The sequence below is a fragment of the Arvicanthis niloticus genome, chromosome 4 (assembly GCF_011762505.2).
Source record: "Arvicanthis niloticus isolate mArvNil1 chromosome 4, mArvNil1.pat.X, whole genome shotgun sequence".
NCBI lineage: Eukaryota > Metazoa > Chordata > Mammalia > Rodentia > Muridae > Arvicanthis > Arvicanthis niloticus.
Genome location: NC_047661.1, coordinates 135,032,218 through 135,053,013, shown reverse-complemented (window position 1 = coordinate 135,053,013; position 20,796 = coordinate 135,032,218). Strand labels below are relative to the sequence as shown.

General features: G+C 36.0%; 1 protein-coding gene across 5 annotated transcripts in view; it reads right to left on the bottom strand.

The window, feature by feature from the left end:
• Nucleotides 1-20,796, bottom strand: part of Wls (Wnt ligand secretion mediator) — a 99,363-nt gene that overhangs the window by 35,528 nt on the left and 43,039 nt on the right. For all 5 annotated transcript variants that reach the window (XM_076933449.1, XM_076933448.1, XM_034499799.2 and 2 more), the window contains 3 exons: nt 8,796-8,920; nt 4,744-4,905; nt 1,536-1,672 (listed from right to left, as the gene is read on the bottom strand). In XM_076933449.1, coding sequence (XP_076789564.1) covers nt 1,536-1,672; nt 4,744-4,905; nt 8,796-8,920 — 424 coding nt within the window. The remainder of the gene's footprint in view (nt 1-1,535; nt 1,673-4,743; nt 4,906-8,795; nt 8,921-20,796) is intronic.

The following is a 20,796-nucleotide window of genomic DNA, read 5'->3' as shown; positions in this document are numbered from 1 at the left end:
AATAGAATTATACTGTTTATTCATTCAACAAATATTAACTTTAAAGTTATAAGGAAAGATAATGCAAGAGAGAGAATAGAGAGTGATTTCACATAGGTTGAATAGGGGAAAAACACTGCAGACACATTAAAAACAGGGATCAAAGGAAAGGAGTTAATGAGGTACTGAGATAGCTAGGAAGTACTATTTGCAAGATTTTGAGCACCATTACAGGTGCTGCAGAGAACAGGAGATAAAATCCAGTGGAATTTATAGGACATGGCAAAGTTAGTGGAGCACTTTTAGCAGAGGAGTGGAATTATCTTATCAACACTTAAAGGGAGCACAGAGGCTTTGGATGAATAAATTGTAGTGAAGAAAACAGTGCAAGGAAGAGGAGCAGTTGGGAGGTTGCTTCTAATAACTCAGATGAGCAGTGATGTAGGTGATCAGAATAGGGTGGTAGCTGTGGAGACAGTAAGACTTCTTGGAGATTGGATAGAGGTGTGAATAACAAGTAGAATACTGACTGAGTAGCTTTCTTCTTTCCAGTCCAGCAAGTAAAAGAGAGGAGTTGCCTTTCACTAACACAGAAAAACTTAGGAGAACCATAGGTGGCAGTAGAAAGAACTCAAGTATTCTCTCTATATATATTACATTTTTTTTTTCAATGAAAGAGAAAAATAGCTGGGATGTTTGTTTGGAGTTTGGGAGTTGGGAGAGACCAAGAATAAATATGTAAAATAAGAGTTATCATACAGTACATAGATTTTAACTTCCAGAGATTACCTTAGAATAAGTAGAACTAATAAACAAGGGAAGTTCAAAATCTCTGCCCTGGCTCAACAGTGTAAGAGGCTACAAATATAAGGAAAACAGTAATGGAAACTGAGTAATGAATAACAAGCAAAAAAAAAAAAAAAAGGAAAGTAAGGAAGAAAAGAAAAAGGCTGTGAGAAGGAATGGGGATAATTGGCTATCTAGAATGCTCTTATGGGTCAAGGAAGGTAAAGACTAGAAATCCACCATTAGATTTGGACTGTGGAGGTGACTCATGATCTGTGAAATGACACAGTAGTCAAAGAGAATTGGAACAGATATTGGGCAAGTGTTGAAGGAGAGGATTCTTGTAAAAAGTAGAAAATGGTGTGCTGATTTTAGAAGGAAGTGGAAAAAGAGAATCTTCTCATGGCATAGCATATGTATATATAGTATTTATGGAAATAAGACAGAAAAAAGAAGGTGTTGATATGAGAAAGAAAAAGACTGTATTTATAGGAGCATCATCCTGTAGTGGGGAGGGTTTGAATTCAGTTGAGAGTAGAATGGAGAAAGATCTGAAAGCTGAACATGGGGATGAACATCAAAGACAGCCATGTGGGAACAAGCTATCTGAAGACTTACAAATGACTTACATGTGAAAGAGGAAATCATCCATGATGATTCTTAATCAGTTTATCAGCTGAAGTCACATATTGGCTGTCACACACAAAATAGGAGCATAGCAGATTATGTGAAGCTAGCATTTCCTAAACATGATCTGTATCAGTTCTTACTTTTCCAGAAGCACTGGAGGTCGGGACATCATGGTGATCCTCCTCCAATACCACACCATAATGATGAAGATGCTGGGTGTGAGGAAAGTCTTCATAGCAAACCATACCTTAGTGAAACCTCCGTTTTGGTGGATTCCCTAAAGAAAAACCAATTATAATTTTGAAGATGAATATATATATTATATATTATATTATTTTTTTACAACTACCACTACAAACGGGCACACAGTTTGTCTACTCAAAAGTGTTCATCATCATAGAAAGTACTGTCCTCATATACCCTCTGACCCCTCCTCAAAATTCATAGAAATACACTGAAAATCTTAAATATGGGCATGCTATGCCAAGGTATTAAGAACATAATCAAAGATTTTTCTTAATGTCTTCATTCAAACATTGGAAATACTCCATATGTCCAGTAAGCAGTACTGGAAAGTAGATTTAAATTTATGTTCATAACATGCCATTAAATGAGAAAACAGCAAAAAGCACAAGTCATTACAGATTAATTGCTATACTTCTCTGTATTTTTACTTATACTTTTAATTTACTTACTAATTTTCATGCATGTAAGTGAATGAGTTTTTGCTTTACTACGTAGCTTTCTTATGCTATGTTCTACACACTTCACTAAACAAGTAACATGGGAAGAACCTAAGTTCTCACTAGCATCTGTGCCTTTTATGGCAAAATATGTTAATTATTTTGCTCTTATCTTATTTGTTATGCAATAATGATCATACTATTTTTTTTTTTTTTTTTTTTTTTTTTTGGTTTTTTCGAGACAGGGTTTCTCTGTATAGCCTTGGCTGTCCTGGAACTCATTTGGTAGACCAGGCTGGCCTCGAACTCAGAAATCCGCCTGCCTCTGCCTCCCAAGTGCTGGGATTAAAGGCGTGCGCCACCACCGCCCGGCACTGATCATACTATAATCTTATATAAAACTACAATAATTCTTTGTGATTTTAAGACTACTAAAAGAATCACAGAGCCCATCATATCCATGGAGAGAGGCTAAGTCACTGAACTCTAGCTTGAAGTTGCAGGTGCAAGTCCCTGGCATGTTGGCATGGCTATCTGTACCACCATGTGGGAATGAGCAATAGAAAGCTGCAACACACCAGGGCCATGTTCTTACACATTCAGCTGGAAACAAAGTAAAACAGCTTCTTTAATTTTTTTTTATTTTCCCATATGACTTGTCTTTTATATTTTTATTTATTCTTTGAGAAATTCACACAATGTTTTGATCATATTCTTTCTCTTCCCTAACTCCTTCCAGATCCTCCTCTTCCTCTTTACCAAACTAACTCTATGTTCTGTTTCTCTTATTTAAAAAAAAAACAAAAATTTTACAAAACAAACAACAATGGCAAAACCAAAAATAAAACGAAACATGGAGTCCAATCTGTGGTGGCCGATTATCTCTGAACATAGAGCTTGCCATGAAGTGCGGTTAACATACACATTATCTGTCACTCCGTTGGTGAAAACCGATTTTTTCCTAGTCTAGCACCTATAAATTAAGAGTAGCTTCTTGGCTAGGACTTTGTGCTCACTTCCTCTCCTCAGTGCTGGGATTTTGTTTGGCTTTAGCTTGCAAAGCTCTTATGAGTGTATCTACCCTGTTTTGTCTGTAAAATGCTGTTTCCTTGAAGTTATACACTGGTTCTTGCAATCTTTCTGTCACCTCTTCAACAAAGGTTCCTGAGCCTTGAGGGGGGATGTGATAAAGACATCCCTTTTATGGCTGAGCATTCCAAAGTTTCTCACTCTTGGAATGTTGCACAGTTGTGGGACCCTGTGTTAATTATCATCTATTACGAAAAGAAGCTTCTTCCCTGTAAAGGGCTGAGTGATGCACTCATGGGTATAACAGTATCTCATTAGGAACCTTTTAATTGCTATGCTCATTTAGGAGAATAACAACAGTAAGTTTCCCCTAGGACCCAAGACCTGTCTATTCTCAGGTTCTTGGCCTCATTAACAGTGTCAAGTATGGATTTCATCTTATGGCACAGGCCTTAAATCTAACCACTTATAAGTGGTTAGATATTTACATAATATTTGTGCTACTCTTTCACCAGTGGGCATATCTTGCAAGAAAGTTATTACTGTAGTTTGCTAGTTAAGGTGTGATTAGTTTTATCTTCCAATAACGTGCATAGTAGCTTCTGGCACTATAACTGTTAGCCAGTAGGGATGAAACTTCAAATTGAAAGCAAGGTAGATTTTTCCATAGTGTCTGTATGTAGATGTTCAAGTATTATTTTAATAAATTAATTAATTTTGGTGATCTTTAAAAAAAAAAAACACTTAAAATACTAAGTGCAGAGACCTATAACTGGCCAAGGTATAGAGAATAAGAAGCTGAATTCTCAGTCCTAAAAGAAAATGTATCATACCCCTTTTCCCAAATTTCCGAGATCATTTCAGAAGAGGTAGGTGAAAGAGCTCAAAGAAGTAGCTAAACACAAGGAAGAATCATCTGGACACAGCAAAGTTATAGAAGTTGTCAGTGCATGCAGAAAACCTGTACAAGTCTGAGCCAAACCCAATTCCAACATGGAGAAGAGGGTTAGGTATACAAATCTACTTCTAGCCACAGAGCAATTGATAACTTAGCTGAAAGGAAAGGGTAGGTTTTTATGTAAAAGTGCAGCCTTTGGTAAGTCAACTAAGCACCAGTGGAAGAACACATACACAATAACCTTTTGGGCAGCACAAATTTGTTTTGAATAATTTTTTAACTGTTGTTTTTTGTTTTGTTTGTTTGTTTGCTGGTTTGTTGGAACAAAGTAGGGAGGATAGGGAGAGATGGGTCTGGGAAGAGTTAGGGTGCTGCATATGATCTAAATACATATGAAATCAAAATGAACTCTCAAAGAACTCATTAAAATGAAAATATTAATATTAAAAATCATACAGACAATAATTTAATTGCTTTCTATAATCTCATGCAGATCATTTCAATTTAGATTTTTGGCACTATGGTTATGTTGTTATTTCCAATTCTCAGATAAATCAACAGATAAGCAAAGAGAAGGCACGACTAACAGAGACATTCCCCTCCCATAAGTTTCCAGAGCCCCGTGTGTGCATAGAAATGAGAGAACTAAAACAGAATTCTTTTTATACATATATAATTACTGTATTCTTGACTCCTGCTTCAAGATTACAACCAATTGGTTCATTTGCATTCACTTACCACTAATCGAATGTCCTTTATCTCTCCAATTCCAACATTGATTTTCTTCTTCTCATTTACAGGTAGCCGGATATTTAGGAGGTAATACTTATGAGCCACTGACCCAATTTCCATGAAAGGAAGGACATCACATTCATAATAACGACCTTCGTGCTCTGGGGTCTGGAAAGAGATCAGATGGTTTGAGGCAGATTACTATTTCCAAAAGACTAAATGTATTTATTTGGATTAAGTTCATATCAAAAACTTTTAAAATGCTAATGTGTTAAGGTGCACATTAAAGGCACAGATCTCCAAGTCACACTGAAATCCTGGTGCCCACTGATCTACTCCATAAAGCTGGAGGGAGAAAAAGGGGAGTAGGTAGAATCAGCCCCATTTGAGGTAAAACTGAAAAAATTTTAGGTAAATAGATATCTCTTATGTCCTTTGACATATTTCTCAGACCTAAATCAACATTAGAGCTTTATATCAGATTATAGTCTACTATGGTTTAGGAAACTATATTTAGAGAAGGTCACCGGGGCTTGTGTGTCCAGGTAGAAAGCCCTTGATGAAGTCCATCACAATTTAGATGATGGCTAACTATTTTCACAGTGAAATGTTAGAAGCTAAAATGATCCTCCTTTTATTGATATAAAAAAAATCCGCAGTATACTGGGGCCGCAGAAATGGCTCAACAGTTGAGAGCATTTGATGCTTTTCCAGAGGACTCAGATTACATTCTCAGCACCCACAAAGTAGCTCGAAATTGACTATAATTTGAGTTCAAAGGTACCTTAATATGGACTCCACAGGCTATGTGGTATACTTATATGCATACAGGAAAAATATTCTTACACATCAAATAAGACTGTCTTTAAAAATAAAGAAAAGAAGCTATACAAAGTGCCTTGTACAGTGGGATTCATTTACTGAAGATACTCATTCAGAATTTTTTGCACCCATCCTGAACTTCCTAACAACCCAAGAGGAAAGTTGGCAGGAGACAGATGAAATTTTAACTAAATAGAAAATTAGCCTAGTTCCTAGGAAAGCCTTTTGAACTTCCTAACAATTTAAGAATGACTATATGGTAGGTACTAGGGAACTAAATTCTGCTATACTTCTCAAGGCATTTTGTATGTGGGTGGTGGTTTGGTGAACATGGTATACAATAGCATGAGCTGTAGCAGTCAGAGAGTACTTTCTCCTGACACATAAAGTCTGCCATTAATATACTATCTATATGCAGGACTTGATGTGTCCCAAATAAATGAATAGTAGTGAATTATTTCTCATTCCTCGTTATGAACTGTTTCATGTGACAGTCATAATTTGTCAAATTAGAGAAAAATATGTATTACATAAAATCCAGTGAGAAGATGAGCAGGAATTTATAGTCTAACATAAAAAAAGATTCTGTACCTTATATAATGGTGGCAGGACCTCTTTAATGAACAGTTAGGATATAAGAGTACAGTGAACACACCTCTGTATTGGAGACAGGAGACTCTTGTAGACTAGGTGGAATAAAACTTGCAAACAAACAGTTCACACACTTCTAGTTTCTTCTTCCTTTCCTTGCCTGGCCAGACATTACTAGTCAGTCCCTTCTTATTCCAGGCAGACATCAGTAATGAGTTATAAAAACCAGTTGATTAGGGGTGCCAAATAAAGATTTTGAAAGTAAAATAATTCTGTGGAAAGAATTCTTATTCTTTCTCAAAATTATGGGTATATATTGGATGATTCTTCCTATAGAAATGGTCTTTCTGCCCCTGAGCTCCTTTTTTACTTTACTTACAAATAGATCTAGAAATAAAAATCTTTAGGAATAAATGAACATAAACTATAAGCTGTCTACTAGGATTAGTATCAAATTCACCATATATAATTTAATTAAGTACTGAAGGTTTTCCTTGCTTGCTTCATTCCTTCTTTCCTCCGATCGATCCTCCCTTCCCTCCTTTATTCTTTTCTTTTTAAAGTATGTATTTATTTGTATTTATATGTATTGAAAATTTTTCCTGCATAAATATATGTATACCATGTATTACCAAGCTTGAGGTTTTCTTTTTAAATTTCTGCCTCTACCAGCATTTATGGCAGTATTTTCTCCCTTTCTCTCTGATCTCCCACCTGCTTTCCCTTTCTCCCTTCCCTTCCTCCCACTCTCCCTATCCTCCCCTAACTCTAGTATAAGACTGCTTAATTAGGGCAAATTATAGCGGGTAGTAACTTGACTTTATTTTTTTTCTTGACTTCACAATCCACTAGAGAGTTTTAAAGCAATTTCTCGTTTAATCTTCAGAATCAAGATTAAACTTTATCATAATCAAAATGTATAGATTTGATGATTTATTTTCTTCATACCTTTCAAGGTTTAATCTCTTTCCAAAAAAAGATCAACACTTCCTAAAGATAATTAAATGCCTGTCACTGAGAAGCAGTTGCAGGCAGCACCTTCACACACATACCTCTCAATGTGAAAGGAAAGTGAAAAATGACTTTTCTTTATGAGGAGAAAATTGTCTATATCCAAAATCCCTGTAACTTACATTTAACCAGGTTGTCCTCTGAAAGATACAATAAGCTTGCATTACATATAGAAGGAAAATTTCCTCAATAAAAATAAATCTGAAATGTTAATTATCTTCCTGTTATCCCTAGATTCATATCATTTTTACCTATAAATTCCCTTCAAGTGCCCATCTGAAACAATTATCCAAGGCTGTGTATGAGAGAACTCTATATTTAGACTGTCAGCAAAGAAAGGGCCTAGAGTAGGGCTTTTTAAGTTTTGTTCATTCTAAGAGGATTAGTTCAAAGTGCACTGAAATAAAGTCTTTGGTCCTATCCCCTATGATTTGATTCAGCAGTTATTATGGCTTGGATTTCTTTCTCAATACTAATGCTGAAATTTAATTGTTATCATGATTAGGTCAGGAGCATTCTGCTCTCATGAAATAACTAGTACTGTCATTGTGGAGATGGGGTAGTTATTAAAAGAGTTGGTTTTTCTACGTGAAGCCCACTTTTGTTCCATCTCCTCTCCAATGAGGGTCTGATTGCCCTCCTATCCATGTTTTAGTGTAGTACAAAAGACCTAAACAGGTTCTAGTGTCTTGTTTGTAGACTGTTAGCCTCTACAAGTATGAACCAAATAAACTTCTATTATCTATAATTTATTTATAAATCATCAGAAAATAGTGGGTTTTATGTGTGGCCTGGGAATCTATATTTCTCATAAGCTTGCAATGCATACTTTGGTCTTCAGACCACATTTGTATAGTGAAAGAAAACCAATTGCAATAGGTACTTTCATGTTGGGATATAGTTTTTGTATGGGAGTTACAGTTACAGTTGACACTATTTGTTCAGGTGGCCCACCTTGGTAACACTGCATTTCATTCATAAACATGTCACAGAGACAATGTTGAATTATAAAGCCACAGTACATGTTCATTAATTCCTCTGGCTCTTACTAAAAACAAAACACAAAACAAAAAACCAACCAACCAGCCCCCCCCCCCCAAATCCCAAGGTTACTATATATTCATCTTTCCATTTTGCACTAGAAAAAAAATAGAGAAATTATAAAACATAACTGTGATCACAGAGTTAGTGACAGAACCTGTAATTGAGGCCACATATGTTTTATTCCAAAACATGCTTTTAATTTACATTAAAAATATAAGACTATTTATGCTGGGCCTGGTACTCAGAGGCTTCTACCTGCTGTTTTCATTGTTAACTCTTCCCTTACACTTATAGGCAAAATCAAAGTTTTAAAAGGCCAGTGTTATAAGGATCAAATTTCTCTGATCCTATATAAGTCCTTCAAGAGCAACTAAGATGAAAACAACAGATGAGAAAAAGTATAATCAATACTTTTTACAGTGCAAAGTCTAGCCTCTCCTTCACTTTTAAAAAATGAAAGAATAAAGAAAGAAAAAGAAAGAAAAGAGAAAGTAAAAAATTCTGTCCCTGATGGGGCACCAAGTCTCTTGATTGATAGTACTCCATGCCAAGAATCCAACACTGTCAACTCAGCAATAAAGGTGCCCTACCTTGGGGGATGTAAAAATACATTTGAGTTTACGTGGTACTCTTTCATGGGCCATTTCAGTCCATTCAGAAAACATATCATCACGGTAACCTAGGGAAACATCCATGGAAACTTCTGCATTTTCTCCTGCAAGAGAAAAGATGAACAATTCGGAAATAATTTGGAGAAAGATAATTTGGAAGCATTCCAAAATTTTCACAGATTATGCCATGGAATCCAAGAAAACAAATGAGATGTTATTATCAAACCTAAAGATTAAAGTCATAGGACTAAAGTCTAATATAGATGTTGGATTTCCTCCCATTGCCACTCTTTGCAGTCAAGAACTTACATTTAAACTCTACTAGAGATAAGGACTCATTCTTCTGAAGCAGCTCAGATGCTCAGAATCAGAATCATGATTAGAATTTACCTTCCTATAACTTGCATCACTGGTCTAAAATATGTTTATAAAAACTACACAGAAGTTGCCATATCACATATTTCTACAAAAAGTGCCTTAGATACTTGCTTATCATAATTCCTTTGCTTGGTTGTTTGCTTTTTTTCTTTTACCACTCTGTTTTAGTTTGGAGATGGGTTGATAATATATCCCAAGAGGTTTTGCCTCCAATGGAGCAGTGTTTAAATAGTAAAAGTTTTAACAGGTGGGGTTTAGTGGATTTTGATTAGGTTACTGTGGTCTTCACCCTCAAGAATGGATTAATAAAAGAAGTGAATCATTTTCTACCAGAATAGTTTATCATAAAAAGTAGAGTCTGACCTCATCTCAATCTCTTCTTTCCTGTCTCACAGTGTGATTGCTCCCTTTTGCACATACTCCCATTATGATGATACTCAACATGTTGATATGTACCTAGGAGGCCATTACTAGAGACTGAACAGATAGAACCACTTAATAATAGCTTATTGGCTCCCCAAAGTATGTATTAAATAATTTTTTTCTCCACTTGTAACAGTAGCAGAAAAATAACTAAGACATACCACTTCTGGATACAGTCTTATCTGAAAATATCCCTCATAAAACTGCTCCCCAAAGGCTTATAAGATAAACTATTTCTCTGAAATTCAATTTCTTTAAAAGCAAAGACTTAATCATTGACAGTGATTTAGGTAGATGTACATATACTTCCACATCAACAGAGACTCTGGTAGGGCCAATAAGATTAGATTAATACAATTGTATACATCAGTTTTTGAGTGTTTTATACTATAATGAGCAAGCTCACAAATGGATAGTTTTAATGAAGTAAAAAAATAAAGAAATTAAGTATAATTCTACATTTGAAAAATTAATAGAAGACCAGCCACCACTGGAAATTGGGATCAATTCTAGACTTTAACTACTAGCCATAAGTCCTAAGTTTACTGATTTGTAAACTAAAATATGACTAACAGAGGTCAGGTTAGTGGAAGCACCACATGCTACATAGTATGTGACACAAGCCTAATAAATCTCTGCTAAACACAAAAATTACTAGGGATATAAACAACTTTTCTATTTACCAGTTTAGTGTGGCTTAAAGTTAACTTAAAGGTAACTGTCTAATATAAAGTAGAATTTATTGATAGCAAAAACCTAAACTCCCATAGAAGGAATGCTCTGGAAAAGTGAGTCAATTTATGTGACAGTCTCAGGCCATTCAGAATCTGAAAATACCAACTGCAAAGTGGGTGAGGAACAGTGCTTCCAACCGACAAACCGGACTAAGAACTAGACACAAAAAGGCTTCTGCTCATTAGCACTATCTATCAGAGCACAGACTACACTTGAGGATATCAGGCAATGCTGAGAACCAGGAGGAAAAACAGCTATTTATATAGGAAATTGTGTGCTGCCACTCGCCTCCCCCAACCCCAACTCAACAAAAGCAATCTTCAGAGCTTGGCTATCTCTTTGGCTAGAAACCACAGTATTTTTAATCACCCCACACTAAACAGTCTCAGTATTTAATAAGAAGAACTGGCCTGTACTCCCAATGGTAAATTTAATAGTAGAAACCTCCTCTCTCACTTTTAATGCTAGCATTAGGAACTAGCACTTTCAGTAATGTTGAAATGACATCTAGATAATCACTAGACTCAAAAGCACAAATGTAAAAAAAAAAAATGTAGAAGTTATTAGCTCCCCCTAGACAGAATAGTAGTTTACATATTGTTCTTCTTGGAAGACTATTGTCCTTGAAAGAAAGAGGCATATCTTATACATGGGCAGGGTAAAGTCAGTTTGGGCTTCACCCTATTAAAAAGTCCCATTCTATGGGGCTCTCTTTACCTCCCTACTTCTTTAAAGAATTTAAAGATTCCAGAGGTCAGAAAATGGGCACACCCAGAGCCTACTCATCCCATGCCTGATTTTGACTTGTGTTGCTCTAAGAATACTCTTCTTGAACAGCTCTGTTAATGTTTTTGGTTTTTATATGTTTCCTCCAAATCTTGTATCTAAGAGGAACTAAATAAGCATGGGTGGTCAAGAATAACCCTGATCAAAAGGCTGTTGTTTACAGAAAGATATGGACAGAACTCGAGCTTAGAGTTTCGAGTGCTCTTTGCACAAGCAATGAGGCTCCTCTCTGAGAGTAGAATGATGGATAAGAGAAAAGGGGGTGAAAGGGCTTCCTAATCAGTCATATGCTGGCATATAAATCCAAGAATCCCAAATTCAAAACAGGCATTCTAGGTCATTATGAAAGTAAATCTTAGCCAATTTATAGAGACCGCTGAACACCTGGAAAGCCCCTATACTACAAAACGTTGGAGCATCTGATCTTTAGCCTTCTGGCCCAGGATCATCTGACAGACATAGTGATGCAGAATTATTAAGGGCTGATTACTCTGTCTAGGCAGATATAATCAGTCGACTATTCTGCAAGTGCATCCTTTTCTGGACAGTAATTTGTCTGTAGATGAAAAGAGGCAATTCTTGCCTACTGGGTGTCTCACCACAACTGGAGTAACTCCAAAGATGCTCAATTTCTTCTTAGAATCCAAGACAGGAAGCTGTCAGGAGCAGACAGGTCTCTAATCAAAATGAACATTAATACAGAAATGTTTGTAATGTTAATTCTGTGGACTTCTGATGTTTTGAAAACCAACTATCCATGTAAGGTAATCTGGACTGTTGTCTGTTAACTCCACTCAGCTATTTCTAAATAAAATACAGAAAACACCCTAACAATAAAGCTATGCTTTGTGCTTCCCATAATTTTAGTTAACTCAGTCATTCTGGATTTCTGACAGGGTTGAAAACTTATAGTCTCATAGACAATCCTGGCTATTTACCTTGAGAGAAAAGATCTGAATGGATGGTTTTCAGCTGACATTCATTCTAAAGCCAAGAAAAAAGCCAGGTCCGGAACTAAGTGTTTTAGTTAGGAGAGATGACAGAAGTTCTGGTTAGTCAACAAAATGGTGGACTGGGTATTAGGACTATCTTGTACCTCACTGGTACAAATTGGCATAATTATGCTCTAATTGTATTTTGAGAGAAAAGTTTTATTTTAACAGGAAGGGTGATATGTAGGAGGAGCTAAGGTGAGAGGGGTACCAAGAGGAAGAGAAGGAGTAAGGAGAGGAGAAGAAGGAAAGGTGAAGCTAGGTGATGAGAGAGAGAAAGAGAGAAAGAGAGAGAAAGAGAGGGGGGATACGGAGGCAGTTGTTCACATTTCTCCACCAGTCAAAGATAGTTGATATATCTAGGCTGGGTATTAGGTTACACTTCTGATTGAGCATTACCAAACTTATAAAGCCTTTGATTAACGTTTTTAAAAAGTTTATAAAAGCAAAAAGGAAAAGGGGGCATGGGATAGGGGTTTTCTGGGAGGGGATGGCATCTGAAATGTAAATAAAATATTCAATAAAAAAATAAAAAAGAATAGAATGTGCCCATTCCTCATAATAGAAAATAAAGGCTACATAATAAGAAAAAAAAAAAAAAAGAAAGTAAATCTGTTGCAACCACAAAAGTGGAATATATTTAACTAAACAGTTTATTGGTTAGCTATGTCACAGTAAAATACTTATATAGTAGGTATGTCTTCAGGGATCTTTCTTCTTTAGGTCCCACAAAAAGCAGCAGTAGGCCTACTTAGAACAGATATCTCTGGCAGAGAGAAAGACCAAACAGGCATACCCCCTAGTCTGGCCCCAGCTTCATCACTTCTTCTAACCTGATGAGCATGCTGAAAGGAAAAGCAATAAGAAATTTACATATTATATTAATATACAATTACTCTACTTTAATTAAAAATATTCTGAGGTTTATTTAAATGATTTAATTTAATTTTCTATTAACTCTAATATATAGACATTGATATGTCCTTTAAAAATAAGGATAATAAAACTGAGTCAGATATTAAATAACTTTGCATAAAGCTATATTAGTCAATATTAACATGAGGACGATAATGATTCTAAAGTTGCCTTAAAAGAAATTCATCAGGAATGAGAACTGAGCTCAATCTAGAATTGCCAGAAAGGAAGGAAGAAAAGAGGAAAAACGGGAAACTCTTCATCATATGTTACCTATTTCATTTGTGGCTTTGCTGCAAGAGTAATAAAAATAATTAATTTGCTTCACTATAATTAATCTTGTTGCTATGTGAATCTTAAAACATCATGTTGTATATATTAAATGTACTCAGAAATTTCTAAAGACTATCACTTGATTTGTATCACTTAAAGAAAATTGTCTAATTTGATAGAAAGTGCTGAAGTCAGTCACAGAATATAATTTCCATATGAATCCGCCCTGGTTCTACTGTCTCTACATGCTTCATGGAAGATCTACTCAACTTTGATCAAAGTTTTCTAATGTGTTCCAAGCAGGGGCATAGATAGCTAACAATCATCTTTGAAACCCTCTAATAGCATGGGGTCAAAATATGTTGAACCAAAACAATATTTTTTCTATAAAGAACTTGAGAATGGCAACAGCCAAAGAGAAGCCAAGGAGCACCAAGTTGGAAGACTGGAGACACCAGTTCCTGTGGTTCTGACTGTCACTGCATATGTAGTAAAGACAGATAAATGTGGGTGGTTAATGAGGCTATGTTTTCCTTCAATAGGCAATGTGAAATGGTATTCACCAGACTGTCTTACTTTTTTAAAAAGACAAACCAGAAATTAAGTTTGTTTTTGCTTTTGTTTTAAAATAAGAGTCTGATCAGAGTTGAGTACCTTTTTGATAAAGTATGCTTAATTTAGCTGCCTGGGTGTCTTTTGAATTCTGTTTTCTCTGATGAAAGTTTCAAGAAAAGCAGGACTTGGGGTGATTCATATGGAAGTTGAAGACTTACCTTTGTCATTCACTAGTCATGTGTTTCTGGGCAATTTAAGAAAGTTCTTTCCAGAAGAGAGAACATGGACACACATTAACATGTGATAAGAGAGCTGTTGATATTTTAAAATATTGAAATACTTCTCAATTTTGTTTTAAATTCAGCAACATGGCTATTAAAAACACCTTTGCTCAAAATCTCAGTGCAGGTTCACTAATAGAGCATGAGACATATCACATTTTTTTCATTCTAGTCACCATATCATCCTTTCATTTCTTTTCCTCTTGCCAATAGGTCAAGTTCAAAATTCTCTACCTGTTTACTGTACTTATAACCTGTTACATCTTAATTTTACCCATTATCTACTTACTCCCTGTGTAGTTGAGAACAAGGGTACTATTTTTCCTATGTATGAAAAGGAACTTAGAAAACCCAAGATCTCAAAATACTGCAATGGCTATTGTGTCCTGGCTTGTAACCTCAGCATTTTGCTATTTTTCTTTGGTATTTGTGAAGTCTGAAAATACAGGATGAGTGTCTGTTCCAACTCAGTGCTATTCCCAGGTTAGATGCTTGGGTTTCCTCTCATGTTATAATAGAACTCATCCTTTAGGATTTTATGAACACTAAACTAGTCAAGTCATGAAAATATTAGAACAGTGCCCAAAGCATCAAGGATAGCAATTTCTGTCATTTTATTGAGGGAAGTAAAATTCTCATATCTACCTTTCATTCAATATATTAGTAGATGAGAAAAACATGGAGCTGCCCTCTAAATCTGTTCCAAACATGGAACACAAAACTCTAAAACAGAAAAGCACTGGACAGAAGATGCCAATAAAGCTGTGTTGCTTGCTACTGGACTTCTCTTCTGCCTTTCACTAGAGTAGGAAATCTTGTTTAGCTGTAATGACTGCTGCATATAATAAAACACTGATCTCATGGCTCCTGAAATACTCCTTGTACTCACAATAAAGATTACATATCTTAATTGAACTCCTTGGGAGAAGGGCAGGATGAGCAAGGTTACATATGATACTGGGAAAAGCTACCTATAAAATAAAGATCTTGGTCATATAAATTACATGGAATAAGAACATATAGTATTAACATAAACTGTGTTTAGATCTGAAGTCCATGACCTTTCCATTACTATTCTGGACTGGTCTTTTAGTGTGGAAGCCCATCATTCTATTGAGCTGTGAAAATTTTATTTTTTTCAAATAGTTTTGGAGACATATTTGGGTTAGTGAAAATTTGATTTCATAATATAGGCAAGTTTTAGTGACAATATTCATTTCAGAATATACACTGGACTATGGTTTATTAAAATTACTACTTCCATCATGCTAAAGACTGTCACTCATATGAAGAAATTTACAGGATTCTGTAAGAGCAGATATAGTCTGTGGGTCTTATCACAGACAAAAAGAGCTAAGAAAGATCTGTGTCCTTCCATACTAGGAAAACATGGACTATAATGTTCTTGAGGGGCTTTATTCTAGTCACACTGCCCTGCCATACTAAGCAAATGAAAGTCAGAGGTGAGGTGGCAATGGGTGGAAGTGGGTGACAAAGATCTAGAAAGAGGCTAAATATACTCTAGCAACCAAAATCAGATGACTGACAAAAGCTTGTATCCTGTGTATGGGTGATGTGAGCAACAGTGATGAAAGCAAGTCATCCAAATGTTTCTCACTTATGCTTTGTTGTTCAAAACTAGCACTAAACAGCCAGATCATATAAAGACAAAAGTTAGGTGTGCAATGGTACTAGTGTCTATCCTATCTTCAGTCTTCTGGCTGGCAAACTTTGAATAAAGTTTAACTTTCCACCTAGAAAACATAGGGCCTGCCTTTACAAATCTTGCTTATAGCCATACATATAGCATATACTTAAAAATATGTTTTCTTTTTTTCCAGCTTCAGGAGCATTAGGGCATACTACTGACCAAGTAAAGAAAAAGAAAGGGGGAAGGCAAGTGATATTAGAAGAAATAAATAATTATTGGGCTGGAGAGATGGCTCAAAGGTTAAGAGCATTGATTGCTTTTCCAGAGGTTCTGAGTTCAAGACCCAGCAACCACATGGTGGCTTGCAGCTATCTGTAATGGGAACTGATGTCCTCTTCTGGTATGTCTGAATACAGTAACTGTGTACTCACATACGTAAAATAAACAAATCTTAAAAAAATAAAATAAAGAATCATTATATGGTGTCAAAAGCTTTAATAGCTTGATTTGCTTGGGGCCTTACCCTGGAGAAAAAAATACTAAAAAAGCTTTCACAACCCTCATGTGTACTTCCACATTGCCAGTCACAAGTGATTAGTAACCTGAGATGGAAGCAACTCAAACCAGCTTGCTTCCAGCCTTCAACAGACATATATATATATAAAATCTGGGGTTATTTATGCTAACACTCCTTGTCCAATCGAAAACTCCCTGACCTGACTAGTATTTCCCTGATGCTTTCAATTAAGAAAATAGCAAAACCAACCCTATCTTATATCCATGGAATGTTTGCCAAACTGGACTTGGCTAATTACAAATTTGGCCCTGTCTGTGTTATTAAGATGCCCTGAAGGGTTGGGTGAATTGTTATACAAATGAATGAGTATGATTATTTAACAAACCAGCCAACAGTTAGCTCCCTATACATCTCTTTCATCTTTCTTCATTCTGTCAGACATTTGCATTATGGAGAAGTATTTTACTTTGTATAATCAGATGCATTATCTCCTGGCTGAAATCAAAAGTCTACAAATGCAATATGACAAAAGGATAAAATATTTCTTATATCAAGTTATTTAAAAAAGGTGTCCCCTTTCAGAAAAGATCTATCTTTCATTGCAGTCAAGGCAGCTAATACATTAAGGCTGCACAACTGGAAACACTATTGGAGTATCAGCTGTTTATAGATTAATGAATCTGAAGTGTCACAGATTGTAGGGAAAACAAACAACTGACTTCATCAATTCTTTCTGATTTACATTTTTCAAACTTACTCCTCTTTTGAACTCATATTCTCACGATGCTACTACTTATGTTCTAGTTGAGATAATTTTTCACACTGCAGCCAGAAAGGTAGTTTCTAAAATATGTTGAGAAGCTGCAGTCAAAAGATCTCTTTGAGTTTGAGACCAGCATGGTCTATATAGCAAGTTCTAGGCCAGCTAGAACTATGTAATGAGACATTGTCTGAAAAGAAAACAAAACTTACTTATAGTGTCTTTATACTGTCTTTAGTCTAAAATTGAAACTCTATAAATGGCATAGTAAGCTATCATATGGCTCATTTTTACCATCCCAGGAGCATATCCCACGGTCCCTACTCTTCTTCCACCCAGGCTGTCCCTTTCCTCTCTAACCTTGGCAAATAAAAGGAGGTCAACTCTGGAGACAGATGAGAAGAGAAATAAGGTCATAAGAAATAAAGAAGGCAATATATGCCAAATACTTGACAGAAGCCTAGAATATGTAGGCTAATATTTCATTTGAGCACACTACACTCACCACACTAGTATATCAAATTTCTAGAAGGTAACCCCATATACACAGTTAGCTGCAAAGTACTGCAGATAGGGTTTAACATCTCTGCTCATACCAAACTAATGCCTTTTTAATGTCAGGGATTTCTCCTTATTCATTCAAAGCTAAGCACAGTCTCCTATATATTGCTCCCATAGAGTTCTGTTGACCCAGAACTGTATGCTTTATCCATTTAACTATCTGTATATGCAACTCTTTTGCACACATACTAGAAGCTCCTGAATGTCAAAGTCTACCTCAGTCATGCTAACAGTTTAGAGTACCATGTCTTAACATAGAGACATTCAGCAAATATTTACTAAAATTAATGAATAGCACCTTACATCAAATATTCCTCTATAAATTTTATTTACTATTGTGTGTGCATCATGCAGAAGGGTGCAAAAGCAGTAATACATATTGTAGAAATCAGATGACAACTTTGTGAAGTCAGTTCTCTCTTTCCATTTTCAAGTGAATTCTTTGGACTGAAATCAGATTCTTAGTCCTTTTTGATAAGTATTTTAATCCATTGAGACATCTTGCCAAGCCTTCACCAAATATTCCTGTCACTCTACCACATACTATACACTATCTGTGTAGGTTGCTCTATTTTAGTGATATTACTTTCTCTCCTGCCTATCACCTACTTTCCTGTCTCAAATCCTCTCTCTATATACATTTATGCATACATTAACGTGCAGCACACATGTGCATGCCTTACAAAAAGGATGCCCCTCTAATTTGGCCCATAATTCCGGTGATGCTTTGATTAAAAAGACACCATAGGCTTAGATGTTTGAATACTTGGAGGCAGTTATTGGAGCTATTTGGGTAGATTTAGGAGGTATACACTCTCTGGAGGAAGTATGCCACTGGGCACAGGCTTTGAGGTTTAAAATCTGCATACCAGTCCCAGTTTTCTATCTCTATGCTTGTGGTTCAAGATGTGAGCTTTTAGCTCCTGTTTCAGCTGTCATGAATGCTTGTTGCTATCACGCTTCCCTGCTACAACAAACTCTGATACCTATGAAACACAAGTCAAAAAACCGTCTTGTTCTAAGTCATCTTTGTCTGTTTTCTGTTTGTTTGTTTGTTTGTTTTATCACAGCTCTAAAATAAGTAATGAATATAGTTCCCAGTTACGCACCAAAGCACAGTATACCTGTTTTCTGTCCCAGGAAGGAAAGTTATTATTTCCCCCTCTTTTTTTCTGGATAATAATATGGAAAACATCAATAATAACAGTATTGATGTTCTACTAGAAAGTGCCCGTGGGGGTTAAAGGAAAAATGTAATTACAGAAGCTACAAACCAACAAGTTCTTTGACCTAATGTTGCTTTAAGGTTTTATGTTTAAAACAATAAAATGGTCTTTATCATGGCTCCCCAGCCTCAGGAGTAAAACAATAGATGATACTTCTGATAGAATTCAGAGAAGAAAAATTATACAGCATTCTTCTAGGTACAGAAGGCCTGACAATCTATTTATCCTGACTTGCTAAAGCTCAAGGGAAATCCCATGATGAGACAAAAACCACAACAGTTCAAATTGCCACTGAGATTGGACCAATATTCTTCTGAAATTTGAATGCTAGATGTACCATCCAAACTGACTTCTTTTTCCTTAACCAAATATTTCTAAGCATCTACTGGTTTCCATAAACAGTATTGCACAAAAATGTATAAGGCAAAATCATCGCCCTCAAATTGATCACGGTAAGTTGGGAAATTTGGGCACTGCAGAAAAGCAAACCTATGTATACAAGTAGCTCAAAGTGTTTAAGAGCACTGGGTTAAACAATGCAACCCAGAAGGTATGACTTCCAGAATCAGCTCATCCAAAGTGATATCTACCTACTTAACCCAGGATAATAGTTTAATACACAATGGGGTAGAAGCAATCACAGATCAAGAAAGCTGTACATTTAAAAATCATGTAAGCATTAAAAAACGCTGAATGATTAGAGAAAGAAATTAATTCAATATGAAGGAAATACAAGAGTGACTGGAAGGAATACAGGGCTAAGCAACAGACTCTGAAGACTAAGGGTCCAAGTTATACTAAATACCATGGTATTCCACTTATTGAAGCACTTCTAGCAGCTACATGAAAAGCAGACTGGAGTAAGGCATGTAGGATGCTGGTGAGAAAGCTGTATAGAGAAAATCACAGTCCATTGTATTTCACAGTTCTCAGTTTGTCTAATGTGAAAACACAGAACATCTAAAGAAACACAGAAAACATCTAAAGAAAAATAATTTGTGAGGAATTTGAACTCAATTATAGTAATTTTTTTCATAACAAATCCAGAGAAAACAACCATCCAAGCTGTCAAATGTTAAAACACTGGGAAAAAAATGATCACACTTATTCTTATTTGACCATAATCAACATTAATGCCAAGAGAAAACACACCTGACAACTGAGGGGATGGGAAGACAGTGGTTGCCCTTTGCTTTCTCCCCAGGCTAACTCACAATAGCTGACTTGGTGCTTGTAAAAAAAACCAGTCTCTCTCTCTCTCTCTCTCTCTCTCTCTCTCTCTCTCTCTCTCTCTCTCTCTCTCTCTCCTCAGTGCAATTAGAGAGCTTTATTCACACTGAATCTAAAAATAGACAATGGCAGTGTTCTCAGACTGACAGCTGCATTCTCATACTGTAACCCGGAAAGGAAAGAGATGGCTAATTTAACTCAACAACTTCCAAAACAAACAGTGCAAAAAGAGCCCAGGATAAAGAAAAAATACGAAGGTCAGCTGTTCAAAGGCTGAAAGAACAGCAGGGTAGCTCTACAGCAATTCATTAGGCTTTCCCAAATTCCTATGTGACCAGCAAAGTATTTTATCAGATCTATCCACAGAACTTCAGGATACAGCTCTAGCAGATGCACTTGCTGTAGGGATCCAGGAAACACCAGTCAGAATGGTTGGAGCTTTCCCTTCTGATTTTTTGGTTTATCATCTGAACAGTAAAAACTAAAGAGCTACTAGACGTTTTTTCTATAAGTTCAGGACAACCCCCACCCCCAACTATAACTAAATTTCACATTACATTCTAACTAGCCTGAGGCATTTAGAAAACAAGACACAAGACAAAACAAACAAACAAACAAACAAACAAAAGGTCATTATAAAGGAGAGAAACCAGGTGTCTAGAAAGATGAAATCAGTTCTTTCTCTCCCATCAGTCAT